Genomic DNA, 20,797 nt, shown 5'->3' on the forward strand with positions numbered 1-20,797 from the left:
GGGCAGATGTGCTGTGAGCTGCCAGAGCCCCAGCAAGAGCCCACGAGGCTGCCTCTGCCGCTGTGCCACCACTTCGCCATTCCTGGGTCAAAGAGAGAAGTTCTGGGAAACGCTTCATGTTGACCAAACACAATAACCTGTGTAGTCTTAAAGCTACAGTTGTGTTTATGGTCTGTACAAATACAAAGGACATGTTAGGGAAATACCTGCACGCGAGCAAGGGAAATAGCTCAGGCAGAGAGAGACCCCTCTGGAGGAAGTGGGTCTGGGTCAGTGGGAGGCAGGTGCGCAGCGCAGCCCTGGCCTGACCTGAGCTCCCATGACTACACAGGACATGCTTGTCCGGGACTGGGAGGCCCGGGAGCCTGCCAAAGAGCTCTGGGGGTTGCAGGCCTGTGCGTGGGGTTACAGCAGGAGAGATCCAGAATCCAGAGCTGTGCTCAGTCCCCGCAGGCCGAGAGTGTTGAGGTCCCCTGGCAACCAGCCTGAAATGTGTGGCCTGTGTCCTTTCAACTCAGGCAGTGTGTGTCTGGCAGAGGCATCACAGAGGGGACTCAGGGTACCTTGCACTGCAAAGGAATATTGAGACTCCCTCCCCGCCCCCGCCAGGACTCCCAGGTCCCTCTTCTGGGTCGTTTGCAGCCTGCCTTCCGGGTCTTTCTGCAGAGCCTGGTTGCTGAGCGATTCTGTAGCAGGAAGGAGGCTGGGAGCCTAGTGGGAAAGAAAGGCGTCCATTGTTCAGGGGTTGTTCTTCCGGCCTCTTCTCTCCCTGCCACGGATGAAGTCGTTGAGTGTCTAGGAGCCTTTGTAAGCATCACAAGCCCCTGCAGAGGGGTGGCCGATGGATCCCCTTCGTCAGTTCTCCCTTTTCAGGGGTTGAGACGAGGCGGTCTAGAGAAACGGTGGGCATCTGCTGAGATTTCAGGTTGCCTGCTGGGGAGGTGGCTGGGGAAACGGCAGATGCCTCTTGCTGAGTCTGCTGAGTCCTAAACAGTCTGCGCTCGGCCTGGACGGCGCCCCCCGCTCACAACTCTGACTTGGCACTCAGCGAGCTTTCGTTAGTTTTACCTTCGAAGCTGGGGGGCGGGCCCTTGAGCCTTTTGCCACAGAGCAAGTTGCACAGGGCGTGGCGGAACTTCTCAGCCACAAAGAAATACATGATGGGGTCGAGCGCCCCGTTGAGGCTGGTGAGGCAGGAGGTGATGCGGTTTCCCAGGGCCAGGACGCGCTGGGTGGCACAGGAGGTCCCACCGCTGCGGTAGTGCAGCACATAGACGGAGCGGTTGACGTGGTAGGGCACGAAGCAGACCAGGAAGATGGCCAGCACGATGGCGATCATGCGCACCGCCTTGCTCTTGAGGCGCTTCTCCACACGCAGGCCCTGCCGCAGGCTGCGGATGATCAGCAGGTAGCAGGTGACCGTGGTGACGAACGGGAAGGTGAAGGCCACGGCCAGGGACACCAGGGCGTGGTGGGAGGCCTTCTCCCGGTACAGCTGCAGGCACACCACCGTGTGGTTGGTCTGCACGGTCTGCTGGCTCACCAGCAGCGGGGCCATGGCCACGGCCACCACCACCCACAGGAAGGCACAGGCCAGGTGTGCGTAGAGGGGCCTGCGGAGCTTGAGGGACTTGACCGGGTGCACGATGGCCAGGAAGCGGTCGGCGCTGATGCAGGTGAGGAAGTAGATGCTGGCGTACATGTTGAGGTAGAAGAGGAAGCCGGTGAGACGGCACGCGATTTCTCCAAACGGCCAGTGGTTCCCAGAGAAGTGGTAGACCAGGCGGGTGGGCAGGACCAGCACGCACGACAAGTCGGCCACGGCCAGATGCATCAGGAACACGTTGGCCGGGGTCCCGGACTTGTGGTCTCGGATGAAAAGCCACAGAGCCAGGGTATTGCCAACGAAAGCCAGGATAAAATCCAGGAGGTAGAAGGAGGCGAACAGCATGTTCTCCAGTGGCGTCTCCTGGCCACATTGCTCTGCCGTGGCCAGGGAGAAGTTGGTGATCAGACCTGGGGGGGCCACTTCAAGGCCATTCATGCTTTGGCTGGAGTCAGAGCCCGGGTATGAGCCTGGAGGGAACAAGCGAACAGTTCACAATGAGCTTGCGACCCGGGCAGCTTCACGCTCTCCGAAGTCCAGAAGTCAGGCCTCCGATGCCTTCAGAACCTCCCACTTCCAAGCTCAGCACTGCCCACGGGGCTGCTGAGGGGACCTCCTTGTCCATTTGGGGTGCGTGAGCGTCAGAGGCATTCTGAACTTCAGCACAAGGCAAACGCAGAACCAGGGCTTGGAATTTCGCCACTATGCAGCTGCACCCCTGCCACCCGGGAGATCTGAGGCTCCTCAGAGCTGGGAGGACGGGGTCAGCACCAGGACGGGGAATGGGATGTGAGCCCTGCCTGGGTGAGGCTCTGGGTTTTCTGTTCTGCCCCTGAAGTGTGATGTCTGAGTGACAGGGGTGGTGAGGGGTGGGGGCAGTGTGTCTCTGCGATTCTAGCTCCTCCTCAGCCCCAGCCTTGGCAGGTGGGTTCTGCTCATCCTGAGTGCCTGGACCCTCCCTGACCCGCCTGCCCACAGGTGCACTGGCCGGGGTGTCTCTGCTTTCTGCTTCCCCTGCTGGCCGCTGACCATGGCTTCCCCGGCACCTGACTCGCAGGAGCATGCCCCAGGATGGCAGCAAGGACTGTGCCCTGGGAGGTCAGAGGTCTGCTCTTTTTACCCGCCTGAGAGTTTCAGCGTCTCTCTTGGGGGCTGTCTGGAGCCAGCCCACCAACTCCGTTTGGACATCCTGACAGGTGGGGAGACCTGTGTTTAGGAGAAGCCTGTGCCTGGGCATCAGGCCAGCTGGGAGTATTTTCCCTCCCAGAGTAGATGCACCACCAGGGGGCAGCATCTCCTCCAGGAGGGGAAGACCCATTTTACCCCGAGTCAGAGACACTGGGCAAGGCTGTCCAGGTCAGATCTGCAGCCCCAGAGAGGCCTGGAGGCCCCCTGGCTTGCCCACGTTCGAAGGCCAAGTGCAGAGCCCCGTGACAGGCCTAGGTAACAAGTCATGTCCATCTGGTGAACCCTGAGTCTGGATAGGGTGCTCCCCACCCCCCGCAGACAGAGAAACCCACTCCTGTTTTGCTTTTAGTCAACTCAGAAGATTCAGGAAGGAGAGTGAGGGTCCCAAACACCCTGCCTCTCCAACCTAGGCCTGCGAGTGGGGGTGTGGGCAGGCGGTGGGGCCAGAGCAGCCCAGATCCAGGGCAGGACAGCGGGCCTGGCCTGCCTTTGAATTGGGGTCACCAGCGGGCTTTGGCCAGGTGGTGCTGAGGATGGCACAGCTTCTGGGATTCCTCTGGGCACCCGGCTTCCCAGTACCCACAGTCCCCACCCTGCACAGCCAGGCTGAAGCAGAGGCTGGAGAGGGGTTTACAGAAGAGAAGCTGGCATCCTGTCTGTGCCCATTGCAGGATGGCAGCAGGAGGGGAGGAGGCACGAGCCACAGGCCTGGCAGGGTCCTTATCCTGGGTGAGCCTGGCTCTGCACCAAGCAGCCGGAGACCTACCTGCAGCAAATTCACTCTGCACATTTCTCCCTGCCTGTTTCCTTCTCTGCCTCCCTCCTTCCTTCCTTCCTTCCCTCCCTTCCTCCCTTCCTCCCTTCCCTTCCTCCCTTCCTCCCTTCCCTTCCTCCCTTCCTTCCTTCCCTCCTTCCTTCCTTCCCTCCCTCCTTCCTTCCTTCCTTCCCTCCCTCCTTCCTTCCCTCCCTCCTTCCCTCCCTCCTTCCCTCCTTCCTTCCTTCCCTCCTTCCTTCCTTCCTTCTCTCCCTCCTTCCTTCCCTCCTTCCTTCCCTCCCTCCTTCCCTCCCTCCCTCCCTCCCTCCCTCCTTCCTTCCTTCCTTCCTTGTTTCCTTCCTTCCTTCCTTTTCTTCTTTCTTTTTTTTTTTTTTTTTTTTTTTTCAGGGTCTCGCTCTGTCACCCAGGCTGGAGTGCAGTGGTGCAGTCAACTCACTGCAGCCTCAACCTCCAGGGCTCAAGTGATCCTCCCACCTCAGCCTCCTGAGTAGCTGGAACTACAGGCACACACCACCACGCCCGGCTAATTTTTGTATTTTTTGGTAGAAATGGGGTTTTGCCATGTTGCCCAGGCTGGTCTCAAACTCCTGGGCTCCAGTGATCCTCCCTCCTTGGCCTCCCAAAGTGTTCAGATTACAGGCATGAGTCACTGCGCCCAGCCCCTCTCCTCTTATTGACTCCATCGGGCTGTCTCAGGATGCTGGTGGCATGGGGCAGAGAGGGCATGGTGACTGTTCACGGGCACAGCAGCCGCTCGAGGAGGAGGCTGGAGCCATCCTCACATAGAGGAGAAGCAGGCACGGTGGTGGCCCTAGCCCTAGGGAAGGGCAGGCCGTACCCTTCCTCAGGAGAGCGAGCGGCCAGCTGCTGTGGCCCTCACATGGAGGGTGAGGGCTGGCCCAAGCACCTGGCCATCAATGTCCTCAAGCAAAGGGGAGGGCAACTGCCTAATAATATTACCTTTTAGCTATTTCTCTAGGCAGGTTCCCCTACCTGAAAAGATTGCCCCGGCTTCAGAGTGTTTGAAGATGCCTGAAGTTCTAACACCAGAGATGGTTTCCTGCCACTTCCAGGAGCAGGGTCTGTTCTTAGTCCCATGTGGAGTTCCTCACGGGGACCCCATTCCCCAGGAATCCAGGTTCCACAGTCCTCTGACCTGGGCTGGATGGTCTCGGCTGGCACTTTCCCTAGAACTGCTAAAACCACAGTGCGGTGCGGGCGGAGAGCTGAGGGCCGAAGGCGGGGTGAGTGATCCTCGGGAGAGGGAGACAGGCTTGGCTGGAGCCCTGGGGAAGGGCTGAGGGCTCTGAAGGGGGCTGTGGAGGAGAGGTAAAAGGAGGGAGGGACACAGCCCTTGACAGGGCCTGTGAGGCAGGGGAGGACAGGGAGCAGGTGCCGGTGGGATGGCGGGGGCGGGGGGGCTGTGACTTTGAGGGTGTCATGTTGCACGTGCTGGGGGTGAGGACCCAGAAACTGGAGGAACAGGGCTCCAGGGCAGGTGCATGGGCAGGCAGAGAGGACAGCCCATGGTAGATGGGAAGGGCACACAGGTGTGCTGTTTTCAGGTTGGCAGGAGAGGAGCAAGGTGTGTGCGGGGAGGCCCTGGAGACTGGAAGAGGAGAGGGGGCTCAGTGAGTGAGGGGCCCTTGTTAGAACCTGGGGGTGGGAAGGGGCCAAGGTGGGTGCCCTCCACCCTAGACTGTCCCTTGGGCCTGTACTGTGCCCCACTGTGCAGGCATCACCTGGCCCCAGGAGAGAACAGCTCATAGGTACGACTGACCACTCTGCCTGGCATGGTGGGGGCCTGCCTATGCTGGCTCAAACCAGTTTTAGCCCCATTTTACAGATTAGGGAATCAAGGCTGAGTGTCTGCTAACTTGCCCTAGGTCACTTGACCAGGGGACATTGGCCCTGGAGCTGGAAGTGAGACCAGGGAAACCCTGGTCCCCCAGGGGACTGCCTTGCCTCTGGAGACTGCCAGGGCGCCTCGGCCAGGGCAGGAGTGTGACTCAGTCTCAGAGCTTGCCATGGAGTTGTCTCCCAGGCTCAGCACCTCCTCCCAGCCCTGGGACCACTCCCTAATTTTAGGGGCCCGCGTGTGGAATGAGAATGTGCAGCCCCTTGCTCAAAAAGGAAGTTTCAAGACAGTGACAGCAGAATGTTACTGGGCTTGGGGCCCTGAGTGACAGCAGGGGTAGCATATCTCATGGCACTAGGTGGGCCTGTGGTGCCTCCTGCCTCCAGCCCGGGAGTCTCAGCCTGGGCACTGCCCTCCGCTTCCTGCCCCGGCCGAAGGGCGTGCACCTCGCTCTCTCTGGGACTGAGACTCACTCCATCTTAAACCGCTTCCTGGTTCGTTTCAGGTTTGCTGAGGTTTCTCCTCCCTTTCTGTCCCTCGTTTGAGGAGTTCTGATACTGGTTGCTGCAGTTTGGTCTGAGATGGGCCCCGCTTCACTCTCCATTGCCCTTTAGAAACGAACTTCAGCCTAGACTCACTGGTTCCTCACGGCTCACTGCTCAGATGGCCACTGAGCGGGTGTTCCGAAGAGGAAGGGGCGTGGAACGGGCCGGGGCCTGGGCAGTGTTGGGTCCCATGGCTGTGGGTGAGCTGAGCGTCTAGGACAGGTCTCAGGCCTCTGTGGAGGTGGCGGGTGTGCACGCGTGGCCTCAGGGAGGGCCTGTGGTAGCAGCAGCCATGGCCAGGTGGTGGCAGTTGCCTTTGCACTAGCGCCAGTCCAACCCTGGCCTGAACCCTCTCCCAGGCATCTGGCTCCTGTATGGGTCAAGGCTGTCTCATGGTTAGGGGCAGGGGTGCTGCCATTGCAGCCTGGACTGCGGGCAAGCCACTTCCCCTCTGCAAGCCCCCATCAGCGGGACAAAACACCGCTTTGTGGGCTGCTGTGAATTCAGACGGGTCAGCCTTCAATGCACAGGTCAGACCATCACCAAAGACATGGCACGAGACCGGCTGCTGCCCGTCTCCCTGGGCAGGGTTCCCCACTGAGTATTTCCTCTGCTTAGCCCTGGGCTCCCTGCCCGCCGCACCCGGCCTGCCCCTTACCTCTAGCCGCTGGTCCAGGAGGAAGGGGCAGGGGTCTGTGGGGCAGCAGGTGATCTCCGCCCGTGGCTGTCGGTGGCAGAGGGCTCCGTGCCGCTGTGGGTGGAACGCTGGCTATTTAAGGAGAAGAAGGGAGACCACAGCCCCTCTGGCCCTGAAAGGCTGCTTCATTCCTGAGGGGTCCCTTGTGTGGCGGCCGCTCCTCTGGCTGCGGCTGCTGCCACCAGAGCGTGAATATTCTAGTGTGTCCCTAGCCCGTGCCCCCCGCCCCCAGCTCGGCCACAGAGGCTGAGTGTGTGACTGTCTCAGAGACTCAGAGCAGGCGGGGGCTGGCTGGGGGGCTTAGGCTGGAGCTGAGGGACACAACAGGACGTTTCAGAAGGGGATGATTTCCTACTGATGGGGGGCAGGGAGGGGCCGGCTGCCATGGCAACAGGCGGCGCTCTCAGGCCTGCGCCCGCAGACAGCGGAGGGGGCCTGTGATCGGAGGGTGGGAGTCCGAGGAGGATTGCTCACTGAGTGAGAGGCGATTCTTTGAGGACACTTGCTGTAGGGTCCTTGTGTCCTGCCCCGTATAATGAGGCCCCATTTGGGCATACCGAATAAATCATGGCCTTTATCTGGAGCGAGGCACAGCTGCAGGGGCCTCATAATGGGGCGCTGTCCTGCCCGTGGGGATGCGGCTCAGCTCAGAGGCCGGGTGCCCGCCGGTGCAGCTCCCCTTCGGCACGGGAGCCCGTGAATCCGACCGCTGGCCCCAGGGCTCCTCCCTGGCGTGGCTCTGGGCTGGGGTGCCTTTGAGTGCTGCTGGCGGCCGCCTCTGAGACTGAGTGAACAAAGTTCGTTTCTCTCTGTCTTTCTAAAAATGATACATCCAGCAACATGGGAAGCCAAATCGCCTTTCCTGGTTTCAAAAGACTTTACATTTTGTTGTTTAAACATTGAAAACTGTATGTATGTGGCTAGCATTTCGGGGGCCGTATCTTAAATTTGTCTCTTCGCGTCACCCCGTGCAGCTGGGATTATTGCCTCATTTCACAGACAAGGAAACTGAGGCTCAGGCACATGAAGAAACTCACCCATCAGCCAACAGTAGGAAGCGACAGAGCCAGGATTTGAACCCAAGGGCGTGTCCCTCCAGAACTTAGGCTTCGTGTGTGTGTGTTGTTTTTCTGCTGCATTTTGAATTTAGAATTCTTAGATTCGATCCTAATTCAATCTGAAAAATAATTCTGAAGGTCACCGTTAGATCTGGTGCTGTGATGTGGTCTGTCGAGAAGCTGTTTCCCATCTGGACTTCCTACGAGAGAGATGGGCTTCCCAGTCTGTCTGGCCTGAGAGCCAGCCGGGTGCGAGGTGTCTGAGCCAGTGCGCAGGTTGCAGTGTCTGAGCCAGTGCACACGTCCCTTTCCTGTTGTGCCTGCAGGCGGCCGTCTGGAAGAATTGGCCCAGGCTGGTTGGAAAGGTGGTGGCTTGAAGCTAACCACCCCGAGCAGGGCATTTCTGGGCTCACAGAGCTTCTGTTATGGGGGTGATCACTATCGATGGCTTCAAGGGCATTGACTGTGGCGATGGAGTTTTCAGGCGTTGAGCTGATTTCTGTATCTTTGAAACAGAAGTAATTCCTCGCGGGTTGAGTGTGGTCCTGATGCTCTGGAGGAGTCACCAGCATGTGGAGTGTCGTCATGGGGCCGAGTCTGGGACAGAGGCACTGCAGGGGGCATGGACTGGCCGCCACAGGCGCCAGGTGGGGCAGCTCAGCCCCAGACCTGCTGAGGAGGTGGCCTGGGGTTGGGGCTGGGGCACAGGTGTCTGGGCAAGGGTGGGCTTCAGGGATTGTGGTGATGAAGACTGAAGCCACAGGCCACAACCGCTTCCCATTCCTGGGGCGTAAGAGCCAGGGCCCTGGCCAGTGTGAAGGGGAGATGATGCCCACCGTGGCTCCCTCCTCTCTTGCACAATCATTCATTCACCCAGGCATTCCATCGCCTGACCCTGAGCCGCCGCCCCCTGCTGGGCACACGGGGTCTCAGGGAGGCACAGAGAGCCAGTCAGCAGCTTAGCAAGTGGAGGCTGGGTCTTTGCTTGAGCCCCTTGCCCTGCACACAGCTGATGAGGAGACACCCCAGGGCAGATGGAGCACAGTACCTGTGCAGGATGGAGTCCAGACCCAGCAGTAGCAGGTCCTGGGGTTCAGGGAGGGATGCTGAATGGGCGGCCCTGGCATCTGGGGTCTGCCCACCATAACCTGGGTAGGGATCTTGGGTCTGAGATTGGATCTCTTCAGTATCCTCCCTGACCAGCCTGTCAGAGGGGCCAACACGGCGTCGGCAGCCGTGGAGGCTGGTGAGGGGTGGAGAGGGCCCCTGCGGCTGGGGAGCCTGGGGAGGGAGGCCTGGATGCAGCAGGAGCGCCAGAGAGAGATTCGGTGGCAGGTGGGAATGGGGGCCAGGGGTGTTGGATTGGGGACTCTGAATCTAGCTTCCTGCCACCTTTGAGGTCCAAGGAAACAGAAACCATGCTGATTTGTCTCTTCGTTGAGAACACAGCTGTTGTCCAACACAGCAAGCAGCATCAGAAATTATTCTGAGGCCTTCACAAAAAGACTCTGTAATGACAGTTCCTGGGTTTGGGGACCTCCGTCTGATATAGCTGTGCTTGTCTTTGGAGACAGAAATCGCCTGTACGTGTTTGGGCCCTTCTTCATCCGGCAAACCCCGAAGGAAGGGGGTGAGTGGGCCTCCCAGGACACTCACTGGCCACTCTGCTGGGCACAGTGACACTCACTATAACTCGTGTGTGTTAAATACATTGGGAAAATAAACCAGTGTTTTCAGCAGATATCAATTAAGTGTGTACTGTATTCCGCAGCATGCCCTAGGCTTAGAGAAAGCAGAAAGAGGAAAAATATGATCCAGAGGCAGTGAACTTGAGCATCCTGGCGTCTTCTCTGCTGAGCCAGGGTTGCATTTCCAGGACACTCTTGTGGCCTTGTGACTGGGCAGCCTGCTTTTCTGTACCCTGGGCTGAGCCCCTTTGAAGCCCCCAGCTGCTCAGCGAAGTGGCAGGGGGTCTGGGCTCTCTTCTCCTGGAGGTGGCCGGGCTGTGTGTGGGAGTGGGGGGTCTGCCCCTAATGCCCCTGCCTCCCGCAGGCATCTCTGCCGGCCTTGCCACAACCGTGAGAAGGCCAAGGGCCTGGGCAAGTACATCTGCCAGCGGTGCCACCTGGTCATCGACGAGCAGCCCCTCATGTTCAGGAGCGACGCCTACCACCCTGACCACTTCAACTGCACCCACTGTGGGTAGGTGCACGGCCCGGCCCTGCAGTGCGGGCGGCGGGGAGCCAGGGCGGGCCCAGGGCGGTGGGGCCTCCACCTGGGGAAGTGTTGAGGCGGGAGAGGTGAGCAGGGTGGGCAGAGAGAGGGGTCCCGGGAGGGGGGCCGCAGGGCAGAAGTGGACCAGGGGCCGGGAAGCGGCCATGGCAGGAAGCTTCTCTCTCCAGGGCTCTGTTCGGGGGGCCCTTGAGACTCGGGAGGCAGGTGGGCTGGCTCTAGACTGCAGGCGAGAGTTGAGGGGGAGCAGCAGAAGGGACCTGAGGGCTAGGGGGGCGGGCAAGAGACCGGGAGTGGGCTTGGCGCTGGTGTTAGAGACAGGAGTTGCACAGGCAGCCCCTCCGCCCCTGTCCTCACCCACCCCCACCGTCCACTCCAGTCCTCTCCGTGCCTGTCCAGACACCCAGTCTGGTTTGGAGGAGGAGGGGGCCCGAGAACAGACCTGCCTCTCAGAGGCCTGGGTGCGGAACACGGGCCACTCTTCTGGGCTGTGCGGGAAGTATGCGCTCCAGGGCCTGTCTGGGGCACAGGAAGTCTGCACAGAGCCCGGAGATCAGAGGCAGCTGCCGCCTCCGCTCTGCAGGCACAGAATGGGCCCCTCGGGGAGCCGCGCCCCGGGGTGGCGGCGCTGCTGGCATGACCCTGCAGAAGGGCATGGACGGCACCTGGGGGCTGCACGCTGTCTTCCAGGAAGGAGCTGACGGCTGAGGCCCGTGAGCTGAAGGGCGAGCTCTACTGCCTGCCCTGCCATGACAAGATGGGCGTCCCCATCTGCGGTGCCTGCCGCCGGCCCATCGAGGGCCGAGTGGTCAACGCGCTGGGCAAGCAGTGGCACGTGGAGGTGAGCCAGGCTGGCGGGCATGTGGCCTCAGGTTGGGGGTGCCCCAGCTCAGGGTCACGGTGAGAGCAGAGCCCTGAAGCCCCTCCACACTCCCAGCCCAGGCTGCGTGGCTGGCTCCCGGCGAGGCCCTTCCTCTGGGGCACTGCCCCTCCCTGTGCTCAGCCGGGGACACCAGCCTGCCCACGGGAGCCAGGAGACCCGAGTGCACACGCATGGTTAGGTAGCTGTGCCCACCTCTCCTCTTCCCCCTGCTGGCATTCTAAGAGACTCCAAGGTCAGGAGAAAACCTTGGGGGCAGTTTGCCCGGGGTGCCCTGGGGGTTGTGGTTGACAGAACCCACTATGTGGCCAGCCCTGTGCAAACACGGAGTTGAAGAGTTCCTCAGGTGTGAGCACTGGGTCACCTGGAGTGCCCCCGCTGGGTGGTGGGCTCTCATGTTCTCATGGGTACACTGGGATCGGTGAGCCCACCACCTTCCCTGATGACCTGGCCAGCGCTGTGTCCAGAAGCTGTGTTGGGTGGCAGCTGGGGTGGGAGGCCATGCTGTCCTGCCCTGATGCAGCCTCCAGCCCCCAGCCCCCAGCCCTCATCCTCACATGCAGATCGCTGGGGGAATGCAAGGCGCTGCTCAGTGACCCCAGGCTTGCAGGGGGTGCCTGCAGAGGCCCCACGTGGACAGGCTGGGCCGCCTCTGCCAGCGAGGGCCCACCATGCCACAGCACGGAGCTGGCACCTGACTCCTGGGGCTGAGGCTGCCCTCTGACCTCCTCCTGGGGGAGGCCAGACTGGGAGGGGATGGTGACTGGCAAGGTTCCCATCGGTGTCTTAGAGGAGGGGTGGGGTCTGCTGACCCCAGGGCATTCACAGAGGTGTCAGCCCTCTCTGTCCAGTGTGAATCCTGAAGGGCCTCCACCTGCCCAGACTCTGCTTCCTGTCCCCTTCTGTCACTGCTGTCCCCTGGAGTCGCCACTGGCTCCTGGGGTCACTGTCGTCCCCGGGTCACCACTGTCCCTTGGGGTCACCACTCTAGCCCTGATGCTGTCCGGCCCGCCCTCTGTCCTCGCAGCACTTCGTCTGCGCCAAGTGTGAGAAGCCATTTCTGGGGCACCGGCACTATGAGAAGAAGGGCCTGGCCTACTGTGAGACTCACTACAACCAGGTGAGCCCGGCACAGAGCCCTCAGGGACGCAGATCTGGAGGGGTGGCCAGGAGAGCTGCCGTGAGCAGGGGAGGCTGTGGGCACCCCCTCAGGAGCTCTGCCAGGTGTTGAGCCCAGGCCTGCACCCTCAGTCCTGGTTCCTGGCCTGGGGTCTCGAGACCCAAGCAGCTCTCTCAGCCTCAGTGTCTTCCTCTGAAGAATGTTCTGGGGCTGGTGTGAGGTCCTGGGCACACGGGGCTGACAGTGCCAGCAACCCCCTCCCTCCCTTGCTCTGGTACAGAAGGCGGCGGTGGGGGGGCTGATGGGACGTGGTCACCACCTGGGCCCACCTCCTTGCAGGACAGCAGCAGCCAGAGGAAAGGGGCCTTCTGGGGAGCAATGTCCCAGCTGGTTGTCCTTCCCGGGGCGGCGGGTGGTTCTAATGGGTTGCAGTGCCCTCAACCCAGTCTCGCAGCTGAGCCCTGGGAAGCAGGGCCTGGGAGATGCCTGAGAGGGGCCGTGTTGGAGGGCCAGGCCGACTGCATGATGGCCCTGGGCTAGGGTGTGACTGCCTGCAGCCGCTCTGACAGCCTGCTCGGCCCACAGCTCTTCGGGGACGTCTGCTACAACTGCAGCCATGTGATTGAAGGCGATGGTGAGGCCCTGTGTTCCCTCCCCCACCCCACCTGCTCTCCTGGGGCCTGGGTGCTGCAGCTGTGAGCCCAGCTGCGCCTGTGGCAGCCTAGCCAGCCCTGCTGAGTCACATGCTTCCCTTACAGTAGTGTCGGCCCTCAACAAGGCCTGGTGTGTGAGTTGCTTCTCCTGCTCCACCTGCAACAGCAAGCTCACCCTGAAGTGAGTCCTGTGATCGTGGGATGGGGCTCAGGGTGGAGGGGGCTCCTCTTAGCAGCCCTCCTGCACACCAGCTGGGTCTGGCCTGGGGATATGGTGGGGACAAGGGGCATCCCGGCCCCATACTGCCCAGTGAGATGGGGGCAGGTCCAGGGACCCCAGGGCACAGTGAGAGGAGGAGGAACACTCGTGCCTCCAACACACCTGCCAGAACCCTGGACTCTGGGGAGGGACGGGCGTTCCAGCCCAGGGAACAGCATATGCAAAAGCAGCAGTGTCAGCTGCTCATCCAGGAAGCCTCAAGGGGTGTGGGATGGCTGGAGCTGGGAGCGGAGAAATGGCGTCCAGGTTTCCAAGGGCCGTGGGGAGGCATAGAGGGTTCTGGGGTGTCCGAACCTGAGAGAAGCCTCTGGGAGGGAAGGGCAGCCTCAAGGCCCTTCTCATCCCTATGCTCTCTAGTCAGGTCACCCTAGGGCCTGGCCTGCTGGCTGGGAGAGGCTGGTGTGGGGAGGCCCACTCCATGGTCACCTGTCTGGGTTTAAAGGGGTGGGCGTGGGGCTCTGCTGACAGCTCTGCTTCCTCCCCAGGAACAAGTTTGTGGAGTTCGACATGAAGCCCGTGTGTAAGAGGTGCTATGAGAAGTTCCCGCTGGAGCTGAAGAAGCGGCTGAAGAAGCTGTCGGAGCTGACCTCCCGCAAAGCCCAGCCCAAGGCCGCGGACCTCAACTCTGCCTGAAGGCCCCCCTGCACGGCCGCGTCTCGGCCCCTCCGCCTTCTCCCCTCCCGCTGTCCATGCTCAGCTCCCCCGGCCCGGTCCACCTGCGCCTTCCGCACCTTACCCTCCCCTTCTTCCTCATTGCCTCCTCCCTTCCTGTTCCCTCATCTCTGCCTTCCCCATGTCTCTCTTCTCCTTGGCTGTGGCTTCCCTCTGTGAGGCAGGAGCTAGGGAGTGGGAGCCTGTGACCCCACGTCTGACAGCCACGGCCACCTGTGCCCACAGCTTCCGCCCACAGACCTCCAGGGACAGGAGCAAATTGCACCACAGTTCCCTGCGTGGCCCAGGCTGGCCCTCCCCAGGTGGCTCGTGCTGTCCTGTGACAGCCCCTGCCCCAGAGCAGCCCCACTAAGTGCATGTGGCTCCTGGGCCACCCACAGCCAGGGCAGCCTGCTGGAGCCACAGGGCCAGGGCCAGGCAGATGGAGGCCTCTAGGAGCCACCTGCAATCCCTCTCCACTCATTCAACCAGTGGCACAGTGTCCCTGTGCCCACACTGAGCCAGCAAGTCCTGCTGTCCACACCCACAAGCTCCCTGGAGGGACAGGACCCACCTCCATCCCTCGGAGGGCCTTCCTGGAGTCCCACCTTGGCCACCCCCGCACCCAGCTTGGGGCTTGTGTTGAGCCTTTGGGTTGGGCCGGGGTCCAGGAGGCGGTGGGGTCGCAGGTGGCTTGTTAGCACCGCCAGGAAGGACGCTTCCTCTGCGGCCGGCGCAGACCTGGTGCTGGGCTCACGCTTGCACAATGAAGGCTTGTTCACACGACCACAGCAGCCTGCGTGGTTTGTGGCAGGGGTTGGGAGTGGAGGGGATGGCAGCGGCTGTGAACACACTGCTGCTGGGGCAGTTGAACAGAGGGACAGACAGCAGACAGACAGGCACGAATTCAAGGGGCCCTAGCCTCTATCCCAGGCCAGGCTGCCATAAGGGGTTGAAAACTAGCCCTGCCAGGACCTCACAAGCCTGGGTGGCCAGGTCCACATTAAGCTGTCCCAGTGGGCAGAGGAGGGGTGGGAAGGGACAGGACATGCCAGGGAGTGGGGGGAATCCAGGCCTCCAAGGTGCTATATCCAGCTCTGGCCACTGTCTGGGCACAAGCTGGCCTCAGCATGAAGCCAGCAGCCAGAGAGCCGCACCTCCACCCCGGCCTCCTGGGTGCCGCGGGTGGCGGGTGGGGACGACAGAAGGTGTGAGGAGGGGCCTGGGAGGAGGACTCTCCCATGAGTGCCCCTCCCCAGTCTGAGAAACAGGAAGGAAGGGAGGGGGAGGAAGGAAGCAGAAAGAGGGAGGGATGAAGTCATTCCTGGAGAATGCAGCTGCCCTCTCAGTTCCCTGGGAAAGTCGCAAGACATTTTGCTTTCCCTGCGGCTCTCTGCGGGCCAGAGCCTCCCAGGCCCCATGTCCACCTCGTGCCACACCCTGCCCCCTCAGACACACTCGCTTCTCCTGCCCCAGGGGTTTTTACTGAACATTCTGGTGGACTGGGGTTGCGGGGGGGTCCTCTCAGCCATCCACCAACAGCCTGGGGGTCCGAGACTCCCGACCCACGCTGGGTCTTCTCACCTCCATATGCAGCGCCCAGTACAGAGGGGGCCACCTGCGGGGCTGAGTGGGCTCGTATGGGGGGCAGCATGGAAGGCTGCCTGCCGAGGACAGGCCCTGGGCTGAGAGGGCCTGGGAAGGTGCTGCCAGGCTGGAGGTTGACAGGGTGCCTGAGCAGACACGCCAGCATCCGCTGCTAGGCACTGGCCAGAGCTGGGGCCTTGGAGCCCCACTGCTTGTTCATGGCACTCAGGAGCTGCTGCACATATGAGGTCAGCAGGTCGTCCATCTTGTAGCCCTAGACAGGGGACAGGGTGGGTCAGAGGTTGTGGGTGCAGAGGGCAGGTGGGGGTCCTGGACTCAGGGACCACCTTCTCTTCCTCAGCACCCAGCGGTGCAGGGCATGGAGAAAGGGCAGGTGGGCTCCTGCCGTTGGCACCGTCATTTCTGCCTGCCCTGCTGGGGCTAGGTCTCCCTCCCGCCTCAGAACGGGCCAAGGGTGCAGGGGCTCCTGCCTGGCCTTGCCATCTTGGCTGCTGGTCCTGGGGATGCACCCAGTCCCCCTCCAGGTCTGCTGGCCCCGCCTGGGCCCTGTGACTAAGCCCTCTTAATGAGCCACTTGAAAGGGGTGAGGGTGGGGAACCCAGTCTCCAGCCGCTCCATCCTGTGCATCCTGGCTGGGAGAAGGGACCGGCGCTCACCAGGGAGGTCTCGCACAGCAGGCGGCTGCCACGGCCCAGGTTCCCCAGCACCATGTGGAAGTAGGTGCTGCCGCTGCTCCAGCTGGAGATCTTGGTGAAGGGATAGGTGGTGAGCAGGTCCTGGGGGCAGAGAGGGTGGGTGGGCAGGGTGCCTCCAGAGCCCGTGGGCTGTGTGTGTTAGGGGACAGGAGAGAGGCACGACACACCGCAGAGGTGACTGCAGCCCCACCTGCACGGGTCCCTGGACTTGGTGGCCCCCAGCCCCTCCGGAGGCCCGGCAGCTACCTTGGTCTTGGGGTGGATGAGCAGAACCCCATGTCGGTTGATGGCGATGAGGATGATGTCCGGGTAGGAGGGCTCCGAGGTTTGCTGGGAGGGAGGGACACAGCGGTCATAGTCCAGCCCAGGAGGCCAGGCTGCACCTCCCAGGAGCTCACCTAGGCCACGTGCACATACACACACACGCCCACACCCTCCAGCCTCGTGGCCAGTCCCACCCAAGATGTGTGCTGGTTGATGCTGGGCCTGCCGGGGCAGAGCTGAGCAGAGCCTGCCTGGGCAGGAGGCCTGGGCGTGGGGCAAGGCCTACCTTCACCTCGAAGAAGGCAGACCCGAAGGTGGGCCAGCGGCAGATCCACTTCAGGAAGGCCACCTTGGCCTCCTCCACTGTCTTGTCCTTGTGCTTGTCATAGGCCAGAAGGATGCTCTGGGGAACAGGAGGGCCAGTAAGGGCCTGGGTGCCGAGGCCCCGCAAAGCCCTGGTGGGGGCAGCACCTGCCTACCCCAGGCCAGTACAGTGGGGTGGGGTGGGGAGGGGAGGGGAGGGACGCAGCGCGGGACAGTCTCGGTGGCGGCGGGGACAGCGTTGGAAGGCGTGGTGTGTGCAGAGCCAGCCCACCCTCCACACCACCTGTGTGTACCCATGTGGTCTTGGAGCCCAGGCAGGGCGTGGCACTGGGGCAGGATCAGGGAGGAGCAGCAGCCCAGGAACCCTTCCCCAGCCCCGTGAGGGACCTTTTTCCACTCCTCCGAGGACATCAGGCGTGTGAGGTCCTTGGGCACCAGTTCCCTCAGGATCTTGGGGACACTAGCCAGCTGGGACCGGTCGTTGTTGAACTGGGCCTTGTAGATGAGGCCTGCCAGGTGGATGGCGTCCTCCCGCGAACACTTGTGGAACCCGCGCAGGTACTTGGGCAGCTCCTGGGTGGTGGACACACTGGGCATGCTGGGTCTCCAGCCGCGACCCACATGCCCCCAACCTCTTTCCCGCTCAGATGGTGGGGACCTGGGGCTTAGCCCACTCCATCCAGGACGGACTGAGCAGGGTAGAGTGTCAGGCCAGGGGAATGACCCTGAGTCAGGGCAGGCCCCCTGACATCTGCGTGGAGGTGATGGACTTGCTCCACCCATGTGGTTGGCCCTGCAGGCCATGGCCACTGTTCCATGGGCCACAGGACCCTCTGTCCCACCCTCCCCAAGTCATACTGCAGGTGCCAGTGCAGTCACTGTCCCCAAACACTGTTGCCCTCTGCTCCTGGTTCCAGAGCCCTCAGGGGCTTGGTCTGCCCACCACATGGGCTGGTACCCAGGGCTGAGGCTGGTCCTGCCCTGGCCTGCTGGCTTCTACAGCCTCAGAACAGGTGTGGGAGGATGGGGGTGGCCCCGGTGGCCACCAGGGCAGCCTGCCCAGTACCTGGTGGTAATGGAGTATGGTGTCCGAATTCACATCCTTCCCCGGGGTGACGTTGAGCCACAGTTTCCGCATGAAGTACACCTGGTAGGGGAGCGTCACGGGGGCCCCTGGGCGAGGGCCAGCAGTGGGCACCAAGCCTGGCCCAGCAGGTGCACCAGCCCTGACCCCCTGGCACCCCCACACTGCGCCTGCCACCTCCCTGCCTGGAAAGCCTCCACCCTTCTTCCTCCCCAGTCCCCCACGTTTTCCTCAGCCTTCAAGATGAGTGTGGAGGCTGCCTTCTCCAGGAATGTTCCTGGACTCCCACCCCCAGCCCATGGGGGTCATGCCCCTCAGCCCTGGGGCATCCTTCATCACCCCGTGGTGCAGCCACCGGTTCCTGCCTGAGCTGGGAGGCCCTCACCACCAGGCCCCAGGGCCTGGTTGTCCCCACAACCCAGGGACACACAGGAAGGAATGGATGGATGAATGGGCACGGGCCACACGGAGGCCGACGGTGCCCCCTCACCCCACCCAGCCACACCCTCGCCCAGCTCCACAGAGGCCTCCTCACCTTCTTTCTGGGGCTTGTTCTTCTTCACCCAGTCAGACACCTGCCTCAGGGAATCGAAGAAGAAGTCTCCCTCCTTCTGGCTGATGACCTGGGGAGGGGAAGGTGCAGGGACGGTGGGGGGCTGCCAGAGGACTGTCCTCCTGAGAGGGCCCTGCCGGGCTCTGGTCCACTGGCCGCCTACGGCCTGGGTGCTGCGCTGGAGTCGGCTGTGCGTGGGCTTTCGGCGTGTGGAGCTGGCTCTGCTCCGGGACCCCACCTACCTCTGTCCCGGCAGCCCTGGCTGTGCAGCCTGGTCCAGCATGGGTGCCCCTGGCAGGCCGAGGCCCCCACCAGGCAGCACCTAGGATCCCGCTCACTGCCCGCCCGCCCACCATCTGCCCAGCCCCAGCGCAGCTCACCTTGTCTGCAATCTTGATGAAGAGACTGCAGCCCTCCCAGGAGGCCAGCTGCAGCCTGGTGGCAATGCTGTCACACACATCCCGCACCCGTGTGTTGGCAACCACCTCCAGCATCTGGACAGAGAGGCGGCTGGTGAGGCCCGGGGCCTGGCGAGGGGCCAGAACAGCCCAGGATGAGCCTTCCTAGCCTGGACCTTTGCTCCTTCATGAAACCTGGCTTGGATGTGGTCTGCCCTGAGCAGAACAGGCCTCCCTTCCAGAACCCTGGCCAGAGGCTCACGTTGTTTAGTCCCAGCGTTCGTTGCCCTGGGGCCCTGGAGGCCTGGCCTTCTGACTCGCCTTCAGAGCCCATAGCCAGACTGTGGGAACTTCCTGTTACTGGGACCCGAATGTCCCCAAGACCAAAAAGACCACCCTGCTGTTGGAGAGGGCGTGAGGCGACACTCCCCACCTTGGCCTCAGCCCGCTTGTCTTTGCTGCCCCTGGTGAAGGCCTCTGTGTCACGGCTGGGTCCTGGTGGTCTCCCACCTGTCCCCTGTCCCCTTTTTCCCCCAGCAGCCATGGCAGGCTCTGTGCACAAGGCACACACAGTGGGGATACCTGCTCTCCCACACCCCAGCTGGTCAGAAGCCCCTAGGAGCCCTCAGGTCCTGGGACTCACCCTTGCTGCCCACCCCTCTGTCCTCTCCCCCGTGTCCTGGGCCTGGATCCCCCAACTCATACCTTGGGACTGGCCTGACTTCCAAAGGGCAGGCGGGGCCTGCGTCCCACGGGGAGGGGGCAGGAGACCGGTGAGGATAGGACAGCCCTAGAAAAGGCTCTCCGGGGTTCCCAAGGAGCAGGCTGGGCCAGGAGGGAGGGTGCCCCATGGCTTTTGGAGGCCTGAGATCTGCCGTGCAGGCCAGAGCAGGGCCTCACCTCGCTGGTGTCATTGGGGAGGTAGACCTTGTGGCAGATGCGGGAGATGTTCTGCTCCGCGGCCTCCACCTCCACCTGGTGCGGGGGCTGCTTCCGGGGCCCTGTCCTGAGGGGCACAGCGCGTGCTGCAGATGCCACCCCCACCCTCATCCTCACCCATGCCCCAACCCCAACGCGGGCCCTAAACCATGTGCCAGAAACAAAAGAAAAATAACCCCAGTGACCATCACCAGGGTGGTTCCAGCCCCTCGCACATCCCAGGGGCTGCCCCTGGCTCACACGCAGCCTCAGAGGCAGCGATGCTGCAGCTGTGCCCGAAAGCCTGGGCCACACATGGGAAGGGCCAGGCCAGGGGCTCCTGGGGAGGCGCCAGTGGGTGAGGCTGGCCGTGTTCTTGTTCTCACACAATAGGGGCATCGGGCAGGGGCCAGGGACTCTGGCAGGGCCTCTATGGGGCGCCCGCCTCCCTCTGTGGCCATGGCTGCCACTGAAATCAGCCACTCCCACAGTCAACCTGCCCTCCTCATGGCCACAGGAGGCTACGCAGAGGAAGCAGGAGCGGTGGGGGAGAGCAAAGACGGCCAAGGAAGAGCTTCCCAGCTGTGGGCGGATGAGGGAGGCTGCATGGACTTGGAAGGACAGGCCTCTAACCTCAGCCTTGAGGGCCTGGGCTGGGGCATCCAGGTCCCCCTCTATCCCCCAGGCAGTGCCTCTGTGCCACCGCCGGGCAGTGGTGGGGCAGGGGAGCTGGTGGCTATGACTGAGCCTTCTCTCCACCCTCCTGGGCCTCACCCTCCACCCTCTTCTCTGGCAGCTCGGGGCCCAATCCTGCCTCCCAAGCTGACGCTGGCTTCTGGAGAGTCCTCCCGGGACCGTGAGCTCCTGGAGGGCTGGCCACACCCCACAGCATCGCAGGGCTGTGGGCCCAGGGTCAACGCTGGGGGCTGGAGGCACTCGGCTCACCTGAGGACCCTCTGGATGCGGCGGCCGCAGTCGGGGGCCAGCAGCTTCCCCCTCCGGGTGTCGATGAACTTTTGGGCATGGGGCAGGAGCCCCTTGCTGGGCGGAAAGAGACCAGTGCAGAGCCACAGCAGCTGCCAGCCCCGCTCCTCGCTGTGCCTGGAAGATGGCGTTTGTCAGTGGGGAAGGGCTCCTCAGGGGGCCCAGGCCAGGCAGGCACCTTGGGGAGCAGGGACGGATATGAGAACTACCTGAGGTCTAGAGGGCCCGAGGGGAAGGGCACCAGCCAAGCTGCACCATGCCAGCTGTGCCCGGCTGCCTGATGCCACGGGCTTTTGCACCCTCAAAATGGGGGTGGGTGGGCATTGCACCCATTTTGTGGAAGAGGACACTGAAGCCCACAGAGGCCATGGCCTGCCAGGTCACACGCACGGGGTGGGAGTGGGCAGGGCCGTCCTCTCCTGCTCT

At 62.5% G+C, this 20,797-nt stretch overlaps 3 protein-coding genes across 10 annotated transcripts in view; 1 reads left to right on the forward strand and 2 right to left on the reverse strand.

Annotated features, from left to right (window-relative positions):
- LIMS2 (LIM zinc finger domain containing 2) overlaps positions 1-14,329 on the forward strand; it is a 43,087-nt gene extending 28,758 nt beyond the window's left edge. For 4 of the 5 annotated variants that reach the window (XM_003909263.3, XM_009185116.4, XM_009185121.4 and 1 more), the window contains 6 exons: positions 9,780-9,929; positions 10,650-10,800; positions 11,867-11,959; positions 12,545-12,593; positions 12,718-12,793; positions 13,378-14,329. In XM_003909263.3, the coding sequence (XP_003909312.1) occupies positions 9,780-9,929; positions 10,650-10,800; positions 11,867-11,959; positions 12,545-12,593; positions 12,718-12,793; positions 13,378-13,525 (667 nt within the window). In that variant the 3' untranslated portion in view covers positions 13,526-14,329. Of the gene's footprint in view, positions 1-7; positions 808-9,779; positions 9,930-10,649; positions 10,801-11,866; positions 11,960-12,544; positions 12,594-12,717; positions 12,794-13,377 lie in introns of those variants that run through there. The other variant, XM_009185122.4, reaches the window with a different exon arrangement.
- Positions 148-6,858, reverse strand: GPR17 (G protein-coupled receptor 17). The gene is made up of 2 exons (XM_021923460.2): positions 6,631-6,858; positions 148-2,076 (listed from the first exon to the last, which is right to left on the reverse strand). Exon 2 carries the CDS (start codon positions 2,042-2,044, stop codon positions 1,025-1,027), a length of 1,020 nt encoding a protein of 339 aa, XP_021779152.1. The 5' UTR covers positions 2,045-2,076; positions 6,631-6,858; the 3' UTR covers positions 148-1,024.
- A 98-nt stretch (positions 14,330-14,427) lies between the features above and the next one.
- MYO7B (myosin VIIB) overlaps positions 14,428-20,797 on the reverse strand; it is a 101,626-nt gene continuing 95,256 nt past the window's right edge. For 2 of the 4 annotated variants that reach the window (XM_031651157.1, XM_031651158.1), the window contains 10 exons: positions 20,333-20,488; positions 19,370-19,475; positions 18,452-18,565; positions 18,054-18,141; positions 17,501-17,607; positions 16,822-17,007; positions 16,397-16,513; positions 16,093-16,176; positions 15,808-15,927; positions 15,009-15,404 (listed from right to left, as the gene is read on the reverse strand). In XM_031651157.1, coding sequence (XP_031507017.1) covers positions 15,303-15,404; positions 15,808-15,927; positions 16,093-16,176; positions 16,397-16,513; positions 16,822-17,007; positions 17,501-17,607; positions 18,054-18,141; positions 18,452-18,565; positions 19,370-19,475; positions 20,333-20,488 — 1,180 coding nt within the window. In that variant the 3' untranslated portion in view covers positions 15,009-15,302. Of the gene's footprint in view, positions 15,405-15,807; positions 15,928-16,092; positions 16,177-16,396; positions 16,514-16,782; positions 17,008-17,500; positions 17,608-18,053; positions 18,142-18,451; positions 18,566-19,369; positions 19,476-20,332; positions 20,489-20,797 lie in introns of those variants that run through there. The other 2 variants (XR_004176442.1, XM_031651159.1) reach the window with 2 other exon arrangements.

Source organism: Papio anubis, chromosome 10 (assembly GCF_008728515.1).
Source record: "Papio anubis isolate 15944 chromosome 10, Panubis1.0, whole genome shotgun sequence".
NCBI classification, from domain to species: Eukaryota; Metazoa; Chordata; class Mammalia; order Primates; family Cercopithecidae; genus Papio; species Papio anubis.

Coding starts and splice junctions, on each gene's coding strand:
- GPR17 (XM_021923460.2), bottom strand. CDS start 2,044: ATGAATGGCCTTGAAGTGGCCCCCCCAGGTCTGATCACCAACTTCTCC.